The following is a 19718-nucleotide window of genomic DNA, read 5'->3' as shown; positions in this document are numbered from 1 at the left end:
TCATTGACGAATCTTGACACGTAAATTAATATTTGTAAGACGAGCTCATTAAGCTTATGCACATCAAAGACGACAAAAATAAGGGTTGTAAGTACCTTTTAAATGTAAAATATAAATTTTCAAATGGATGACCAAAATATCATTTTATGTCAGCATCAAATGTCTCCAACAGAGTCGGCATACAATTGTATGCATTAAAATGTCCGACCCAAAAAATGCAGTTTTTGAAGTTTTGAAATAAATTAAATTAAATTAAATTAGGAAATTGGTTCAAACTAATTTGTAACTTTAAAGTTGTCACCTAACTTTTTTTCACAAAATTAGGAAAAATAATATTTGAACCAAATGTACCCTAAAAAATAAGAAAGTTATTTTAGTTAAAGGTATAATTTTAAGTATTCTTTTTATTTAATTTTTGTTAATTGGTTCAAGACATTAAATATAAAAATATAATAAAAATAAATAAGGTTGGAAATTATAAGAAAAAAAACAAGGAGTAAGGCCTATTTCAAGACCTCGATGTTGTGCGGAATGCAAGAAAGTGATCAACAATGAAGTGTAGAAAAAACAGATGAAGAGAAATTTCTTATTGTCAAAGATGAAGATAAAACAGATTACAACAAATGAAAAGGAATTATAGCTATCTAAATTCAGAAAGAATGAAAACGTAAAATACCTAACTTAATAAGCATAACTGTAGAATAAATGTGATTTAACTGAATTTATTAATTCTTATACTAAAGACAAAACATTACAAATCTCCATCTTGCATTAGTATCACCCAACAAGAAAAGCCTAATTATCAGGCTACTTCCAACTGTCAACATTTAGCAAATCCAAACAATGAGTGAATTTTCTAAGTGGGACTGGCTTTGTGAACATGTCGGTAGGATTATGATGTGTGCTGATCTTCTTCAACTTGATTCTCCTCTTAGTATAAAGAAAATGATAGAGAACAACAATATGTTCGGTTCTATCATGATGCACTTGATCTTTCGCCAAAAAAATAACATTTAAGCTATCACAAAAAAAAATTTCCTGATCATGATGGATGCCAAGGTCACTGATTAATCCTTTCAACCATATACTCTCTTTGGTTGCTTCAGTTAGCACCATATACTCAGCCTCGGTAGTGGACAATGTCACAGTCGACTTTAATGTTGCCTTCCAACTAACCACAGAGTCACCAAGGGTATAAACATAACCAGCCATTGATCTTCTACCATTGATATCTGCAGAATAATATGAGTCCGAATAACTAGTTACGAGACACTGATTATTACTCCCATAAATGAGACCAACATCGGATGTGTCTCTTAGATAGCGAAATATTTGCTTTACCGCTTGCTAGTATTCCTTACCAGGTCGAGACATAAACCTACTAACAACACTAACTGAATACGCGATATCAAGTCTAGTGCATACCATGGAATACATTAAACTACCAACCGAACTAGTATATGGTACATGAGACATATATAACTTCTCAGCTTTAAACTATGGTGCGAATGCAAACATATGATCAGTAATAGATGTAGGAGTATTGAGAGCCTTTGTTGTACTCATCCCAAACGAGATAACATTTTCAAAATATAACTCTTTTGTGAAAGAAATAGCTTCTTTTGAACTTGATCTCTTACTATTTCCATGCCCAGAATTTTTCATGCTCCACCTAGATCTTTCATATCAAACTCGGAACTGAGAAAGCCTTTCAACTTTTGAATCTCCGACATCTTCTTGGCTGCGATTAACATGTCGTCTACATATAGGAGTAAATAAATCAAAGAACCATCACCGATTTTGTTGTGATACACACAACAATTATATGCACTCCTATTGTAACCATGTTCAATCATGAAATTGTCGAACCGCTTATACCACTGTCGAAGAGACTGTTTAAGTCCATACAAAGACTTCTTCAGACTACAAACATGTGTTTCCTTATCAGAACAAGAAATCCTTCAGGCTGACTCACCAGTATATCCTCCTTAATCTGACCATGTAAGAAAGCCATCTTCACATCTAATTGCTCGAGTTCCAGATCCTGATGTGCTACTATAGCGAGTAGTACCCTGATAGAAGTGTGTCGGACTATAGGTGAGAATATCTCATTGTAGTCTACGCCTTCCTTTTGACTGAATCCCTTTACAACTAATCGTGATTTATATCTAGTCCCTTCAGCACTAGAGGTTCCATCTTTCCTTTTAAAAATCCATTTGCACCCAATGAATCTTCTTCCCTTAGGTAAAGTAACCAGCTCCCATGTATTATTCTTGTGAAGTGATTCCATTTCCTTACACATGGAAATAATCCATTGCGCAGAATCACCACCATTAACAGCTTCATTGTGATAAGATAGCTCGTTATGTATGACATCTTCAGCTACCTGAAGTGTATAACTTACCATTTCTTTAGTATCATTCATAGAGGGTCTGATTGACCTACTTCCAGGATCAGTTGAGATCTTTCTTCCCTCGATTGAATGAATTAACCTGTTAGGAGCTTTAATTTTCCTTCTAGGTCGTGTTGCAATGTCAGATTGACTTTTAGGTGCTCCAAATTGATAAACTTCCTCAAGTGGCTTATTAGTATCGTGTGTCATGTTAGTTGTTCCTTGAACTGGAGCCACCTCAAGCTCCACCTGTTTCTTGGTATTATTATTTTCTCCAGAAAGTGATGGCTTGAAAGAGGAGTTAAGTATAAACTTCTCATTAAATGTGACATCCCTGTTGAGGATTACTCTACCTTCAGAAGATGACCATATTCTATATCTCTTGATTCCATCTCCATAGCCCATGAAAATACCCTGTTTTACCCTTGGTTCTAACTTCCCTTCATTAACATGATAGTAATTGAGGCGGCGAGAGATACATACCAATTTAGAGCACCTCCCTACATCGAAAGCCTTCTAATTGCCCTTATAGGGGGACATTCTCTCTTACCTTGGTAGTCATAGACGTGACAACTTTGTAACTAGACTCGTTGACTCGTCGTGCCCGAGCAACATAACCACATCGGAAAGCCTATTATGTGTCTACTATGGTTTCAGTTCTAAAATAATTAATTATACTATATACATTCTTAAATTAATTAAGCGTCAATAATTAATAAGAATGTGTTATGATGATTACTAACTAGAGATCATCTATTTATTTATACATTGTTTTATATACTACATTTTATTATGGTATTGAGATATCATTTTTAAATGTGTATATAAGTTTGTTTGTTGAAAGAGTGGATTCAAACAAAATGAATAGAACATAAGGTCATAATAGTGGTAAAGCTGGAGACCAAGAATTAAAGAGTTGTGTAGTTTGGATTTGAATAGCCAAAAAGAAGACTCATAATTACGCGACATTAATAAAGAAGGCCTACTTGGTTCTAGATCAATAATAAGACTTTGTTTGAATTGTTCATACAAGGAAAAATCTTAACTAATTTGAAAAACGATTAAACATATGTGTCGACATCATCAGAAGCAAACGTAAAACTAGAAATAAATGTTCAACTTTCGGCAAAAAAATGCTTGAAAATTTATGATTTTTCTTTTGTAGAAATCACGTGACATGATGATGACTATTTATTTGATTAAATATTCTAATTTCTTTTACAGAAATAATATGTTGAAATGAATATTTTAATTGATTCAACATAATAGTTTCTTATGTAGAGATTATGTGAAGAATGATTTATATTTGAATAAGCATTCTAATCACTTATATAGAAATTATATATGAATGATTTTTTCAATTAAATATTCTCAATAATAGTTATCTTATTAATTTAATGATGAGTATAGCAGAAGAATTGTGTGGTAATCTCTTGATTAAAAAAGCTTTGGATTTAATTCACATAGATATGTGTTTTAAAAGGTTCCAATACGAATGTGGGGACAAATATTTTTATTAATAATAACACAAAGTATTATTGTGTATATAATGATAAATAAAAGAATCATCTATTATTAAAGAAATATGATCTCGATAAAAGATAAATTTGTGCAACTTAACATAACAAACAAATCTCTTATTTATATTTTCTTAGTTGGTGCTCCATTTGATTTTTTTGAGGGTTTGAAATCAAGAAACGTGTTTTTCTTTCATATTATTTTCATAAAAATTGAAAAAAAAAATTATCTTCAAAATAGATTTTATGAAATATAAAATTGGATAAACTTAGAGTAAATGACAAATCTAGACATACACGTCTTAGACATAATGTAATTAGATTATACTTTCTAATAGAGTTATCACATTTGATTATTTTTAGTCAAAGATACCATTGTGGATAACTAACCAAACTATTGAATAGAGAGTTAGTTTAAAAGTCTTGTAAGACACGAGCCTACTATAAATTGGTATGAAGGAAAACCCAACATATGCAGACTAGAAACAAGAACTAGGTTTAATTGGAATACCTAATCATAATGACTTGGAAGATTATTGTTGAGAATTAAAAATATATATTTTGACGAGGATAAGAATATCGTTTTTAATGATTTTTTGTGATCAAATAGATCACCTATGTGAGGGAGAAGTGATACTGCTTCGAAGCAATTGCACGACTCAATTTTAAATCCTCTCACAGAACCAGGTGCGTGTTCCATGGCCAAAACGGACACAACTATGAGAGTTTGACATGTATCAGAAAGAATTCTATGTGAAAGTGTGTAATCGTTAACACAAATGATATAATAGTTCAAGTACACCGAGTCTACTAATCAACTAGTACAGTTATATATATTTTCATAAGGGAATGTTCAAAGGGTTACATCTATCTATCTTATGTAGGATTCAACTATTGAATCTTTTACCATGTTAATCTTTCAATTTCCATTAATGTGGGGATTGTTGGAATTTTAAACTAATTCCATTAATTAAATGGAAATGAGAATTTGAATAAAAAAAACTTAATGTAATTAATTCAAAAAAAAATATAAATTCATACCAAATTCAAATGTGATTTTTTTTGTGAAATTTAATGCAAATGGATAAGATTGAATGCCAAGAGTCTAGAAATATCAAGAGTCTAGAAATGACAGACGTTGAATGAATTATCAACCGTTAAAATGATAAATAAATTTATTGTGATGGTTTAATTTCCAGCTATATATATCCTTCATGTTGTAACTTTTCATATATCTCATATCTCTTCTTCACTCATTTCATTATCTCTAGAATTTAAAAGGCATTTTCTTTTGTTTTCTTGAGTGTTTTTCGAGTTTTCACTCAATTTAGTGTTCTTCAAGTGTTTCACTTAATCAAGTGTTTTCGAGTTCTTGACTTGTCGTATTTTCGTTGAAACCCGGTGATCGATTCAGATACTTCGTCAAGTTCGTTGTGTAGTGATTCTAGTGTTGAATCACTACTAGATTCTTGTATCTTGGGAGACAGCCATCTGCGATAAGCTTCAGCACAAGAGGAGACATTGAAATTGTTTTAAGGGAAATGTGTTAAACACATGCCTCGAATCAATATTGTATTATGGTGATTTTTTTTTGTATATTCTAGTTTATTTAATTTATTTGTAACATTTTATATATATATATATATATATATATATATATATATATATATATATATATATATATATATTATTTCAAGACAATATATCTAACTAGATCATCCTCCCTTGGGATCACGATATCCAACCAACCAGAAGCCAGTTTGGAGCGCCCAAATCACTATGAATCCATTTAGAATTGTTGGATGAAAGCAATATGGACCAATGAGAATAAGCACATCTTCAGCCAACCAAGCGCCTGGATCTCATCTGGATTATTCGCGCGAATAAATCATGGTAGTTAGATGAAATGGAGAAGCACATATCGCGCAGTTTAAAAGGTAGACTTTTTCCTTTCGCTATTTTTTCCGACCATCTTCCAAGAAGAGCTCTGCCTTCTCTCTAGCCCTTTATTTTTACAGTTATGTCCCGAGGTAGAGAAATCTGGAACATACCAGGAAGGTTTCCATTAAAAAAGTTAATTTTGATTTAACAATTTAATCTTTTTATTTGAAATTAAATCATAGACCAGATTAAACATGGTTTATGATCTACCATTTATTCCATCAACTTAGGAAAATAAAAAATAGTAGGTACTAATAACTCTTTAACATTTTTAAAAAATAAAACTCATTATTTTTATCTATTTAATCATTGAAGATGACAACCAAATATTGAAAATCCTTTAAGAATATTTTAATTCAAGTGATAACATGATTTTAATCAGTTATCTGGAAAATCACCCAAAATTTATGATCTATCGCGCAAAGAAAAGACATAAAAAACAGCAGAAAAACACCAATTGCAGCAATTAACCATAACATTCAATAATAGTCCTATAGAAACATCTATTATGTTGGAAGAGTCTCAAGATAAATACAGTCAAATAGATGAAAAATCTTGTTTGGTTGTCTCCATACAAGTGGGGATAGACCTATTTCAATGGAAAAGTTTCAATAGTTAATTTATCGTAAAATTATATTGTTAATCAATTGAGTTTTGTACTTACGTTCCAACGGCCTCAATGGTGTTTAAATTTTGTTTTTCACGATTATTTACAATCCAAAGTTGTGATGAGCTGAAATCATTCTTCTCGACATGAGTATTCCAAACGCTAAATTTTGTGGAAGTTGCATAATATGCTCATTCCTTAGTCCTTAACACTGCACATGATGTTGGCTTTAACAATTGGATCTTCTAAGAACAACTATGAAGATATGAAACTCTGAGAAATAGATATTTGTTAAAGAGGAAAAAAGTTTTAAGAGTGTATTATCAACCTTTACAAACAACCCTTATAAATGAGTAATTAGCTTAGAAACCCTAAATTATTTGTACATACAGGCTCAAGTCCATTAATAATTAAATAAACCCTAATTGTATAAAAGACAATATAGACCTACAATTTTCATTTTCCTGACAATCAATGCTTAAACTCACAATCTCCCCCGTAAGCTTGATTTGGTTCGAGATTCTTCACGTCGAGCAGCTCTCTCATCTCTGCAAATTTGACTCTTGCTAGAGCCTTAGTGAGAATGTTTGAATGTTTCTCTGTAGTGTCTACGAACTCTACAACGATATGTCGATTCTCGATGCATTCACAAATGAAGTGGAATCGAGTGTCGATGTGTTTGCTACGTCCATGAACCACCGGATTCTTCGTTAATGTTATTGCGTACAATTGTCGACATAAAGGGTTACCGACCTCGACTCGCATCCGAGCACCTCGCTCAACAAATTTCTTAGCCAAAGTCCTTGACATGATGCTACAATAGCTGCCATAAACTTCGCCTCACATGAAGATAAAGCAATAGTTCGTTGCTTTTGAGATTTTCAAGTGATCAAATTCATGTTGAGATAAAACACCATTCCTCCGGTACTTTTTCTATCGTCTGTGTCACCGGCTAGGTCGTTGTCAGTAAAACCAATGAGTTCTTCAACTTTTCGTCATCTTCTTAACTGAATCACATAGCTCGTCATTCCCTTCACGTAACGAAAAATGTGTTTTACTGCCTGTTGGTGAAGATTTGTAGGCTTCTCCATTATCGACTCCCTATGCCAACTGCATAAAAGATATCAGGTCGAGTGTGCGTCAAGTACTTGAGACATCCGATGATACGCCTATACTCCTTCGGATCCACTAAGATTCCTTCCACATTCTTTCCGAGCTGCAACTTTATTTCCATAGGATACTTACTCGAGTTGCAATCCTCCATTACAAACTGTTTCAACACCTTCTTCGCATAAGCTTCCTACTTCACCTCGATGCTATCTTTCTTCTCGTCCACCTCGATACCAAGATAGTACAAGTGTAGTCCAGGATCACTCATCTCAAACTCTTTCATCGTCTGTTTTTTGAACTCCTCAACACCCTTGATGCTTGATCCTGTCACAATCAAGTCGTCGACGTATACGCCAACAATGAGTACTTCTTATCCATGGTTTCTCGTGTACATAGTCTTCTCTTGAGAACACTTCACGAAACCGCGACTCACCATTCACTTGTTGAGGCAAGTGTTCCACATACTTGGTGCTTGACGTAGTCCGTAAAGAGCCTTGTATAACTTGTACACCTTGTGCTCTTTATTCTTGATGATGAAGCCTTTAGGTTGAGTGACATAGATTTCTTTTTTGATCTCACCATTAGAAAATCCTGATTTGACATCGAAGTGGTGAATCTCCCATCCACAGTGAGCTATGATGAAAAGAATTAGCCTGAATGTGTCAATTTTCGCCACCGGTGCAAAGGTTTCCTCAAAATCATCGCTTTGATTCTAAACATAGCCTTTTGCTACCAATATCACTTTGTACTTGAGGATGTTTCCTTCGCTGTCTTTTTTCAATTTGAAAATCCACTTTAACTTGATGGTCTTTTGATCGGGTGGTAAGTCGGTGAGCTCCCATGTCTTATTCTTCCGAATAGACTCGAGTTCTTTGTTTATGGCCTCATTCCACGACTCTTTGACTATTGTCTTGTGATATGTTGTTGGCTCTTCGGTGGTGAGCAACAACAATTCATCAATATCCATCTCTACTAGTGGTGCCTCCGCATAGACATCTCGTAAGATTCCGAACTCCACGAAATTTTGTACGAGCTTGTTGTTGTCGTTGCACAACTCCCACTTCTTCTCCTCCTCGAATACGGCATCTCTACTCACATATATTTTCCCGCAAGCTGAATTAAGAAACTTGTGCGCCTTGCTTCCGTCTTCGAACTTCACATTTCCGGTAATTTTCTCGTCGAGCTCATTGAGATTCTCTCGATGGCCCATCATATAGTTATTTGTTGTATTGTCAAGATACCATACATCGGTATAATTACACTCATCGCCACTTGCGAGGAGTTTCTCCATTACTTTCTCTTCATTGGACAACAACACCTCTAGTTCCTCCTTGGACGGTTCTTGCATGAACTCTTTAAGGTTTGTCTTCTCGTCTCCCTCAGCAAACATTAATACTGGCTCATCGTCATAAAAGCTAGTAAAGTTTTCATCATCGTCTTCGGGAAAAGTATTTGTCACTACCTCAAAAAACATTAATGTTGGCTCCTTGTCATAAAAGATATTGAGTTTTCCTCATCGCCAGATCTTTTGTTAGGGCACTGAGACGCATAGTTCCCGTACTTTTGATAAGCGTGAAACTTCAATGTGCTCTTGTCTTTGCGGGGCTTGGTGTCTTCTTGTCAAGGTGAGCTTTCTAAACGACCTCTCCATTGACAATGCCCTTTTCCACGGCCTTAGTTATCCCCACCGTTGTCGTTGCGATTTGACGATCCATAAGAAAAATTGGCTTATCCATTTTTCTTCATCCGTGACATCCATTCATCATGCGTGAGTAATAGGTGCTCCTCCTATTGGTCTTTATAGTCATGGAGTCTCTTCTCGTGGACTTTGAGACGACCTACGATCTCCTCGATGGTCATATTCTTGAGGTCACCAAATTGCTCGATCGTTGTAATGATCTGCGTGTATGTTTGTGGTAAGGCTCTAAGGAACTTCTTGACGACGGAGATCTCCTCCACCTTCTCTCCCAACGAGCGGATACCAGTCACAATAAATGTCAATTTCATGGTGAAATCATCCACCGATTCCCCATTCTTCATGTGAATCGCCTCGAATTGTGTCTTCAAGGTTTGCTCTATTGAAAGTGGTTAATTTGTAAATATTAACACAATCGATAACATCTCAACCCGACTCTGCATAGACTGCATGGATCATACAAGATATTATTTTATAACCATAATGTTGAAATTGAAGAGAAATTAATGATGATGATGAAATTGATGATTTTAATATATAGTTCTTTTGGTTTTGAAAGGTCCATGAATGCCATAAACTCATAGTGGCCTCTGTAAATCCATGGTATTACAAATGGGTTATGGCTATAATCCCAGCAAGAAAATTCATCATTTTCTCATATTTGAGAAATGGAGGATGCATTCTTTAAAAGTTATATGTGGTCTGTTATATAAAAAAGACTTTTAAAGTTTCATTATGTTTAGGCACTAACAAGCAAAAAAGAAAAATGTAGATATGATTGTATAATTATATCAATATAAAATGCCTAAATAGCATAATTATTGACGTTTAATTAACGCAAAAAATATGCGAAGAATATTTTGATGGTTTAATTCACGAATATTATAAACCGTTGCAAATATAAATGATTAAAGAAATTTCGTCGTAAAAACAAAGATATTTACTTATGATCCGGGACGGACCCAAGATTTCGAACTGGGGTGGCTAGAAAAAAAATTTAGGGTTGGCTTAAAATAATAACGAGAAAATTTTGAAAAAACAAGTATATAAAAATAAAGTTTTACCATTTTTTTAATAATTAAATAAAAAACAATAAATTATATTAAATTTTTTTAAGAAATTAAGGGTAATGTAATATTTTTATCATAAAAAAATAATTTTTTATTTATTTTATTATTTTTTTTTTCGGGGTGGGCTTCAGCCCACTCAAGCCCCAACATAGATTCGTCCCTACTTATGATCAATCATCGTCGCTAAAATAAAATGTAAAATTCCGTAGCAAAGTTCTCGTAAATGAATTCATACTACATTTTGGATTAAATTTACGACGAAAATTATTGAGCATCGAAATTTATTTAGTAAGTAAAAAAAACCATATAAAATCTGGTATGGAAAATTTGTCGGAAATTTTAGACGCTATTTTTGTACGTTATGTTCAACTTTATATTTTACGGTTGTTTTCGTCAAAATTTTCATCGCAAATATAAATCGTGTTAGGGCAGCATCTTTCCATCTATTTGCACTTAGTTACAGTACACATAAGAGAAACGCGGTGCCCTCTTCATTCTAATCTTAACTGGCAAGAGCACATGCTAAACCCTACACTAATTAATTCCATTAGAGATGCCTTGGCTAGAGTCAGGGTCACAACCAACAAAAACGGGTGAAGTTGTGCTTGAGATTCAGGTTAGTTTCTGTGGATCCGAAGTGTAATAATAATTTTTGCTTCCATCTATTATCGAATTAGCATAGACATTGTGGCCCTATCAACTTCTTTATCATACATTTCCAGCTTTTAACACTTCATAATTCTTGCATACAAGTGCTAACATATATAGTTTCTTTTCTTAAAATTAAACTCAGAAAGAAACCTGCAACATAAACTCACAAACATTATATTAAGTTATCCAAAGTATATAACTTATTATTTAATAGCAATAATTTAAAAGCAATATTGGTTTAACCATCTTATATTTCCATCTTCCACTTTACAATGTGTGCCCAACATCACTCAAAACAGGCTATGATAAAGGATGCTCGGACCTTAATAACTAAATTATCCATGGAACTGTTCGGATAAGTTTATCCTTAATAACTAAATTCTCAACCATAATGTGCTGAGGTGAACGGGCAGTTGCTAATAGTGAACCGATAGTTGACATTGGAAAACAACAATCAACTAATCACGACCAAAGATCGTACCAAAGATCGGGTTTTAGTAAAACACACGTATTTGTACCTCATGAAGTGTTAAAAGTAAGGTTATGATTGTGCTAATTTCCTAAAAAAAATAACCTAAAATGTTATTTTAATAGTTGATTTAATGATTTGTTGAAACAATTGAGACACATTACATTCATTTTTCTTTGCTTGTTTTTCTTACCTTAGCTATCTTGTTTAAATTAGTTGAGTTTGCTGAAGATATACATTAAATATGTCTTTCTTAGGAATTTAAAAAAGGTTTGTTATATATATTATATAATATAATATAAAAATTATGGACATTTTAATGAAAATCCAGAACCTCCACAATAAACATGAACCCCCAATCCTTTTTTTTTGTTTAATTAGTTTAATTAATTTTTGTATGATTACTTATTTTAAAAATATATAAACAATATAAAATATATTTATATATATTCAAAATTAGTGAAAATATAAGAGAAACAAATAATTGATGGAGAGAAAAGAGAATGATAAATAATAATGAAGAGAAAACTTAATCTATATATATTAATTGTATAATGTCAACTCATTTGCTGGCTTATTCATTCAAATCTTGGATTCACCCAAATACATATTTATTAGCAATATATAAAAAAAAAATTATGGACATTCTGGAGAAAATCCTAAACCTCCATAATAAAAATAAACCCCCCAATCACTTTTTCTTTTCAAAAAACTTGGAATTTTTAAGTTATAACATTTAGGCTTTGTGATCATTTGTTCAAGAGACCATCCAGGACTACTCCATATGTGAAACCTCTTACTGACTTGAAGATTGCGGACATGACTAGCTCTTATTGCACCTTTTCCAGGAAATTGACCATTTCCCATCTGAGTAGCCGTGTGTTGACCTGAATCATCTTTGTAATAGACTTCTCCGCCCCATGAAATTTTGCTGATTGTTGAATTAAAAGCGTTGAGATAACGGCTGAAAAGTATACGAGGCCAGTATCCTATAAGTTCATTGTCCAATTCCAGCCACCAGTCTCCTGTTTCGTACTCCTGTCACAAGGAGGGCGGACTTAAGATTTAAAATGCGTATTTTTTACAAATTTTGGTAAAGAGTATAAATATTTAAGGGTCGACATATTTAATGGGCTTTGTTCAATCTTATGATAACTTAAATAGGTTGATTTGTTTCTGAGATGAATTAGTTATTTGGGTTTAATCTTAATTAAATAAACCACTAAATCTCTAATACATCATATCATATTGTATCATCAAATATTATTATATTTTTTAAACAATAATTTATATGTTTTTACTTAAATAATTCACTTTTCAATAAATACAAACTAGTTATCCAATAATCCAAATCGAACAAGACCTACACTTAAAGGAATACGACATGATATTTCAAACCTTAAAGATAGAAACTTTTATCTCGCTGGAAATTGATATGGGAGAGCCGATGGCGAAAGTCCGGCTTGTTTGCACGAAGCCTTCGCATTGGAGATTATAACATCCTGTTCTGTTATAGTTATCACCCTGCATTGCCAGGTGAACTAGGTTACTAAACAAATTTACAACATTAAATAATATTGCAATAGTAATCTTAAAAAAAGCACCCATTATGCTGATAAGAGTATAGAGAACTCACTGTCCAATATGTAAAAAACCTTGTTTGATAGTCTCCAAACAATAAGGGATGGACCTAAAAAATTAAATCAATAATAAATTAGTTAAACTACATATATAAATAATGTTTTGACAGGTAAAATGTTCAATTGAGTTTTGTACTTACTGTCCAACCGGCTTGAATAGAGTTTAAATGACGTGTGTCCATCCCGTTTAAGAGCCGAATTTGCGCTAAACTGAAATCATTTGGCTGAGTTTGAGGATTCGAAATACTGAATTTTGCAGAAGCTCCTAAGTATGCTCCTTCCTTCTCCCATACCACCGCATGCTAACATTTTAATTTGTTACAAATTATTTTAAAAAAAAACATAATTTAAAATGTAATGAACATAATCATACATCACGATTCTTATTGTCTCCGAACTTCATGGCTGAAAGTGGCTTCTGAAACGTCTTAGTATGACGTGTAAAGGATCTTATAATAGGGACTGTTTGAAATGGGCATTCTCCGTTTCTATGCCAGCCCTGGACAAGCTTATTCTTGGGGAAAGAGTTATCCCTTTTCATCTATAAAGATTAATTAAATAGCTTTATCTTATAATATGATTAAAATTTGAATTCAGATTAGAAACCAAGAAGACCAATGTGGTACAGTGTACCTGCTTCTCCAAGTTAAGATTTAGTTGTGAGCTCTTAATAAATGGATTGTCGAAACTGATTTGTTTGTAGATATTAACACAATCGATAATATCTCCGTTGTCACTCTACATGCATCATAAAATATTTTATTTTATAACCTTAATGTTTAAATTGAAAAGAAATAAATGACGACCTTGATAGTTTTAACTATTCCTTTGGGTTCTGACAAGTTCATAAATGTTGTAGTGGCCTCTGTAAATCCATGGTGTAACAAATGGGCTATGGCAATGATCATAAATACAGAGATCAATGCAAGAAATTTCATCATTCTTAGATAAAATTTCCTTTTATTTAAAAAAATAAGATTTACCTTCAAAGACCTTTTTAAAGAAAAAAATTAAGATATACATAATTATATACAAATATAAAGAATGAAAATAAAGTAGCAAAGTCTTCTACCGAAATGAAAACTCAAACAAATATATGAAGAACGTTGTAATTCAATATATCAAAGTTCAATGTCAAAAGAATAATATATTTATAAAATATTATCAAAATATTAAATATAACGATTATATTAATTTACTTCTAAGTTTAATATAACGTCTAACATAGTAAGTTTAATATTTTAACATGATATTAGACTTTTTTTTAGAGCACATAAAATCTTAGTCTAGTTTTATAAGGTTAGCTTTATCATGAGTTACTTTAACTATTTATAGAGGGTTCTAATAATTTATTATTATATATATTTTTTTAATAATTATTTTTTATTCTAGATATTTTGTTGATGTTTTAATTTTATTCAATTATAATATACTCACAATTTTTTTCCATTGTTGATTCAGCCAAGGTTAAAAAATTATCAAAATTATTGTTGTATCAAAAATAACATAGCGTAAAATAATAAAAATATAATTTTTTTTGATATATCGAAAAAATGTAAGGTAGGATATCGATAACGAAATTATTGGTAAGTTAAAAGTACAATATTTTAAAATTTTGTTATATCGATATATAGTAAAATAATATTTATAAAATAAATTTATATATATATATATAATACTTATAGGAAATAAATAATTATTAATTTAATTTTAAATCATTTATATTCACGAATGCATTGTGAAAATTTTAATAAGATCAAACGTTTATCAACAAATTAATTAATTTTAGTAAATTTATTTTTTCATCTAGACATATTTTAATAAATTTGATGTTAATTTAATTATAAAAATATAATTTTTGAAAAAAAAATAAAAAAAAAATAATTATACTGTAATATTATTCAATATATATATATATATATATATGCAATTCATACACATATTAAACTAATTTTATTTCACAATAATGTATTTTTTCCCCAAAATAGACTTAATAGAGTCTAATATACTGTCAAGTTAATCTCAAATACAAAACATAATGAAATCAAACATAAGAGTTCACCACTTGAAAAGAGTATCAACAACTTCAAAACCCAAAACTCATTGTAACTACTAAACAATGTAGAAGTATATTATGGGAACAATGTAAAAAGGAAGTGTTTTGTTCACACTTTTAAACTAGAAAATCTGTGAAATAAAATTAACAGAGTATATTATTTAGGTATGAAGGGTATATACCGATACCTCAAGATATACCAAAATAAAGTACGATAAACGTATAGATTGTTTTATACCAAAACTTGTAGTAAGATATAAGGTATGGATAAAAAAGTTAAGGTATACTGTACCGACCCACTCCTAATTTCACACTAACATTCAATGACTGTAAGATTTTACCTTTTATGTTGGTTTATTTAGTCAATACACATTGTAATTATTATTTTTTTTCTTGTTATTTCACCACAACATTTAATGTCGGTAAGATTTTACATTAGTCGCTGATTTATTAGTAAACAGACTATTATCTCGATCCTTTTTTTTATGAATCTCAACACTTACAAGTTTATTAAGTTTAGAAAACATAACATTATTATTTCACAATCTTGTATTCAATCTTGAATTGTTAAAGTCTTTTCCATATTAAAATTAAGGTGGAATTTTATCTTATAGAATAATATATTTGTAAAATATTATCAAAATATTATAATATTGTGATAATATTGTTATATTAGTTCTTAAAAATTTAATGTAATATCTATATATTATATATAAATTTTTATTTAACATAAAATGAATTTTATTAAAAAAAATAAAATAAATAAAAATCTAATCTTTTTGGAAGAACATTTCTATTTATTTTGTTTTAAAAAAAATGATTTACATAATTTTATATAAATTATAAAGGGATAAAATTTTCTTTTGTTTTCAAAATAAGATTTACATTCATGGATATTTAAAAAAAAAAAAGATTTACAAAATATTATATAAATTGTAAAATAATGAAAAAAGGTAGAATAGTATTTTATGAAAATGAAAACTCAAACAAACATGTAAAGAATACTACAAACAATTATTTCCTAATAAGAATGTAAGTGAAATAAAAACTAGTTGATGTTAGATTGTCTTAATTTTCACTAAGAATTCTATGATTAAAAGTATTAAAATATTTAGTTTCAACTCATAATATGAGTTGTGAACCCATCTAACAATTGTTATTTATAACTCTAATATATATTTATTACTAATAATTTCAATTATATATTAAAAAAACTCTAAAATAGAACAATTTTTTTTATTAATAATTTTGTTTATATGTTATTTTCATTTAAAACTAACACCAATTCTTTTTGTAGATCCTTAAGAATTTGAACTCTAAATGTTTTAAGTTATAGTGTCACCAACCATATTATTAAAATCCAATTCCCAAATCAATTAATAAATCAAGATCATTTAATAAAACACTTAGTGTCTACAACCAACTGTCTAACTAGGTACTATGCTCTTGTCCTGAGAATCGAGGTAAGGAAACACTCGATTTCAATGTCATAGAAATTAATGACGACGACATTTATAGTTTTAATAGTTCCTTTTGGTTTTGACAAGTTCATAAATGTTATAGTGGCCTCTGCATTTCCATGGTGTAACAAATGGGCTATGGATATTATCTCAAATGTAGATATCAATGCAAGAAAAATCATCATTTTTAGAAAGCCATACTTCTATAGCTTCCTTATGTGTAAATCTATTAATTGTAAGAACAAAAAAAGAAAATACACACCAGATATGATCCCATGGTGTTTAGGCATTAATTATACATTTTCTTTTAAAAAATATTAATTGCAACATAATAAAACAATCTAATCTTTTAGAAGCGCATTTTTTTTCTTAATAGAAAAATAGAAGTCTTATAATTCAATATTCTAAGCATGAAAATTTGACCAATTTTTAAATTTAATATACCCAAAGGAGGAATTAAAACCAAATTAAGGGTTAATTATTGTCTAATTAAATTTTATTTAGGAAAATTTAAGAAAAATTTAAAAGTAATTTGATGTTTAATTATTGTATTTATTTTTCCCAAACTAAACCTAAGAAGGAGTTAAAATTATTTAATTGGAATTTAATAATAAATTATGTGTAATTTATGGCTTAAAAACAATTAAATAAATACCCCAAAATTCCCAAAAATACCAAAAAAAATAAAAATATGAACAGAATTTTTATTATGATTTTTAAAATATTTTTTTGTGTAATTTTTGGCAAAGAAAAACGCAAAAAAAAGAATTAAAAATCGATTTTAAATAACCGTTTTATAAAAAAAAAATCTGATAATACAATTCAACAAGAATTATGTTTAGTCTTTGCAGCAGCATACGTGGCCATCAAATGAGCACCCATGTATCATCAAACGCCTAAGAATGTGCCACACAACCCATTGTAGCGAAGCTAGTGCACGTCTGCTACACTAGATCAACTAACGGGATAAGTTAACCCCGTTAGCCTAATCGTCGAGGACCGGACGGAACGCCTAAAGACACCACGAAATGACGTAGTTTTAGGTTGTCTTCTTCTTCGTGTCAGGACGCTCTCCACGAAACGATGCCGTTTTTGGTCTTCTTCTTTGTTATTTTGGATAATGTTAACTGTCGATATTTTATTAGATTCACCGTCAAAACTTTCTAAAACATGAAGAAGCTTCTCAAAATGGGTAATAACCTCGATGAAGCTTTTCATAAGAAAAGAAATGAAGGTAAAACTGTAAAGACTTATATTGCCCCTCCCCGACCTTAGAGGAAGGACAAAGTCGAAGTCCACCAAGTCATGGCTCAATGGAAAGCTCCAGCCGCTCCTAAGACAAGTCCAAGAAAACCAGTGTTGGCTAAAACAAATGTCCCAACGACATCTAGACCGTTAATACCAAGGGTCCTAAGATCTCCCAGAACTTTTGATTATTTAGGTATGACCTTGAGTTAAGACCTCACTCTCCTCAAACAAATGAATCTAGTTAAATCTTTCACTCTACGAGAAGGTAAATAGTTACTTGGAAAATTTGAAAGTACATGGTGTGCATACCACCAGATGAAAGGTCACTCTACTAATAATTGTAGTACCCTCAAGTATCAGTGTCAAGATCTAATCGATCAAAAGATCATCCATAAACCTGTAATCACGAAAAGTCCTTTACCCGATCATCATGTGAATATAATTTCCATGGACAAACCTATTGACAGTATTGAAGTCAATATGGTTAATCCATGGCCCAAAAAGGAGGATCGAAAAATTCCACCTCCACCACTAGTATCCTCAAAGTGGTGGATTCCCGATAATCCTAGCACTGATTCTCCAAGAAGAGGTGTGCCATAAGTTTTATCAACTCGAAGTGGATCTGACTTCCAACCTAGTTTCATGAAAACAACTCCTACGTCTAACCTTCTTGGACCATCTAATGACTCAAGAAGGAAAAATGAGCCTAGAGCTCTAAACCTCGACGATGGTCTTCTTACTTAGTTTAAGAAGACGAATGCCAACATTTCCATCTAGGAATTCCTAATGTATTCTATCGAACACAGGTAAGCTGTTCTAAATGAGCTAAGTTAGACTAGTATTCCAACCAACACCACTCCCGAAGAGTTGGTTGGAATTATTTCAGCAACTCCTCAAATCAACATGATAGATTTCAAAGATAAAGATTTATTTGTTCCTGACGAAACCCATGTTAAGGAACTTTACATTTCTTTAAAGATGGCTAACAAGATCATTCCCATGACTCTAATAGACAATGATTCAGCGTTGAAAATATGTCCTTGAAAGACTCTCCAAGAAATCAGCTTTGCTAATAAAAATTTTCCAACAGACCTGTGTGTCCGAGGCTTTGATAATTTTCACCGAGAGATTATGAGTAGCTTCTGAACACCGATTTACGTAGATAATACACCATTTGAGTTAGAATTTTGTGTAATCAATATGCGACCATTATACAACCTAATCTTGTGACGACCTTGGTTGCATCATGCTAAGACTCTGGCCACTACCCTGCATTAGAAAATATGTTCATAGCTGACGATAAACTCGTCACCATAGAAGTTGAGAAGTATATCACGGCCATCATCAGTTCAACTCACTCCACTAACCTTGAGGTTTAGTTAAGTGGATTCGATATCTATCTATATTTAGGCAAGATCAGGATTCATCTCACACTCCTAACTTTACACCATACAGTGTCATCTTCATGTGTCTCATGTAGAAATTGGGGTGTTTCCCAGGAATGGGTCTAAGGCCAAATGCTACTATCATGACTTTGTTTCCTTGGTCTTATTACAACTTAGACAACTTCGGTATCGGTTATACTCCGATAGGGTATGAAATATCTAAAAAGGTAAAATATCTTAACAATATATACATATTCCTCAAAACCTAAATAGACAGTTTGTGCAAAAAGGGGAAACCAAACTGTGTTTTGATTTCCCTGAGCCATTCTTCAACCAATATTTACAAACCAACTCTCTAGGTTTCAAAATATTTTTAGATTTTTCTTTTAATCATAACTAGTCTGTTAAGATGATTAGGAAAATGATTCCTTATTCACATGAAACCCTGAAAAAGCTGATCAGAGACGATCTCTCTC

The 19718-nt window shown here is 31.5% G+C and overlaps 1 protein-coding gene across 1 annotated transcript; it reads right to left on the bottom strand.

The window, feature by feature from the left end:
* Positions 1-11122: 11122 nt before the first annotated feature.
* LOC124928031 lies at positions 11123-18501 on the bottom strand. The gene is made up of 9 exons (XM_047468559.1): positions 18315-18501; positions 13915-13985; positions 13727-13831; positions 13467-13634; positions 13234-13395; positions 13090-13143; positions 12852-12977; positions 12258-12491; positions 11123-11134 (listed from the first exon to the last, which is right to left on the bottom strand). The coding sequence occupies exons 1-9, from the start codon at positions 18499-18501 to the stop codon at positions 11123-11125; spliced, it is 1119 nt and encodes a 372-aa protein (XP_047324515.1).
* Positions 18502-19718: the final 1217 nt, after the last annotated feature.

The sequence above is a fragment of the Impatiens glandulifera genome, chromosome 1 (assembly GCF_907164915.1).
Source record: "Impatiens glandulifera chromosome 1, dImpGla2.1, whole genome shotgun sequence".
Taxonomy (NCBI): Eukaryota; Viridiplantae; Streptophyta; class Magnoliopsida; order Ericales; family Balsaminaceae; genus Impatiens; species Impatiens glandulifera.
This window is presented reverse-complemented; position numbering and strand designations above follow the sequence as displayed.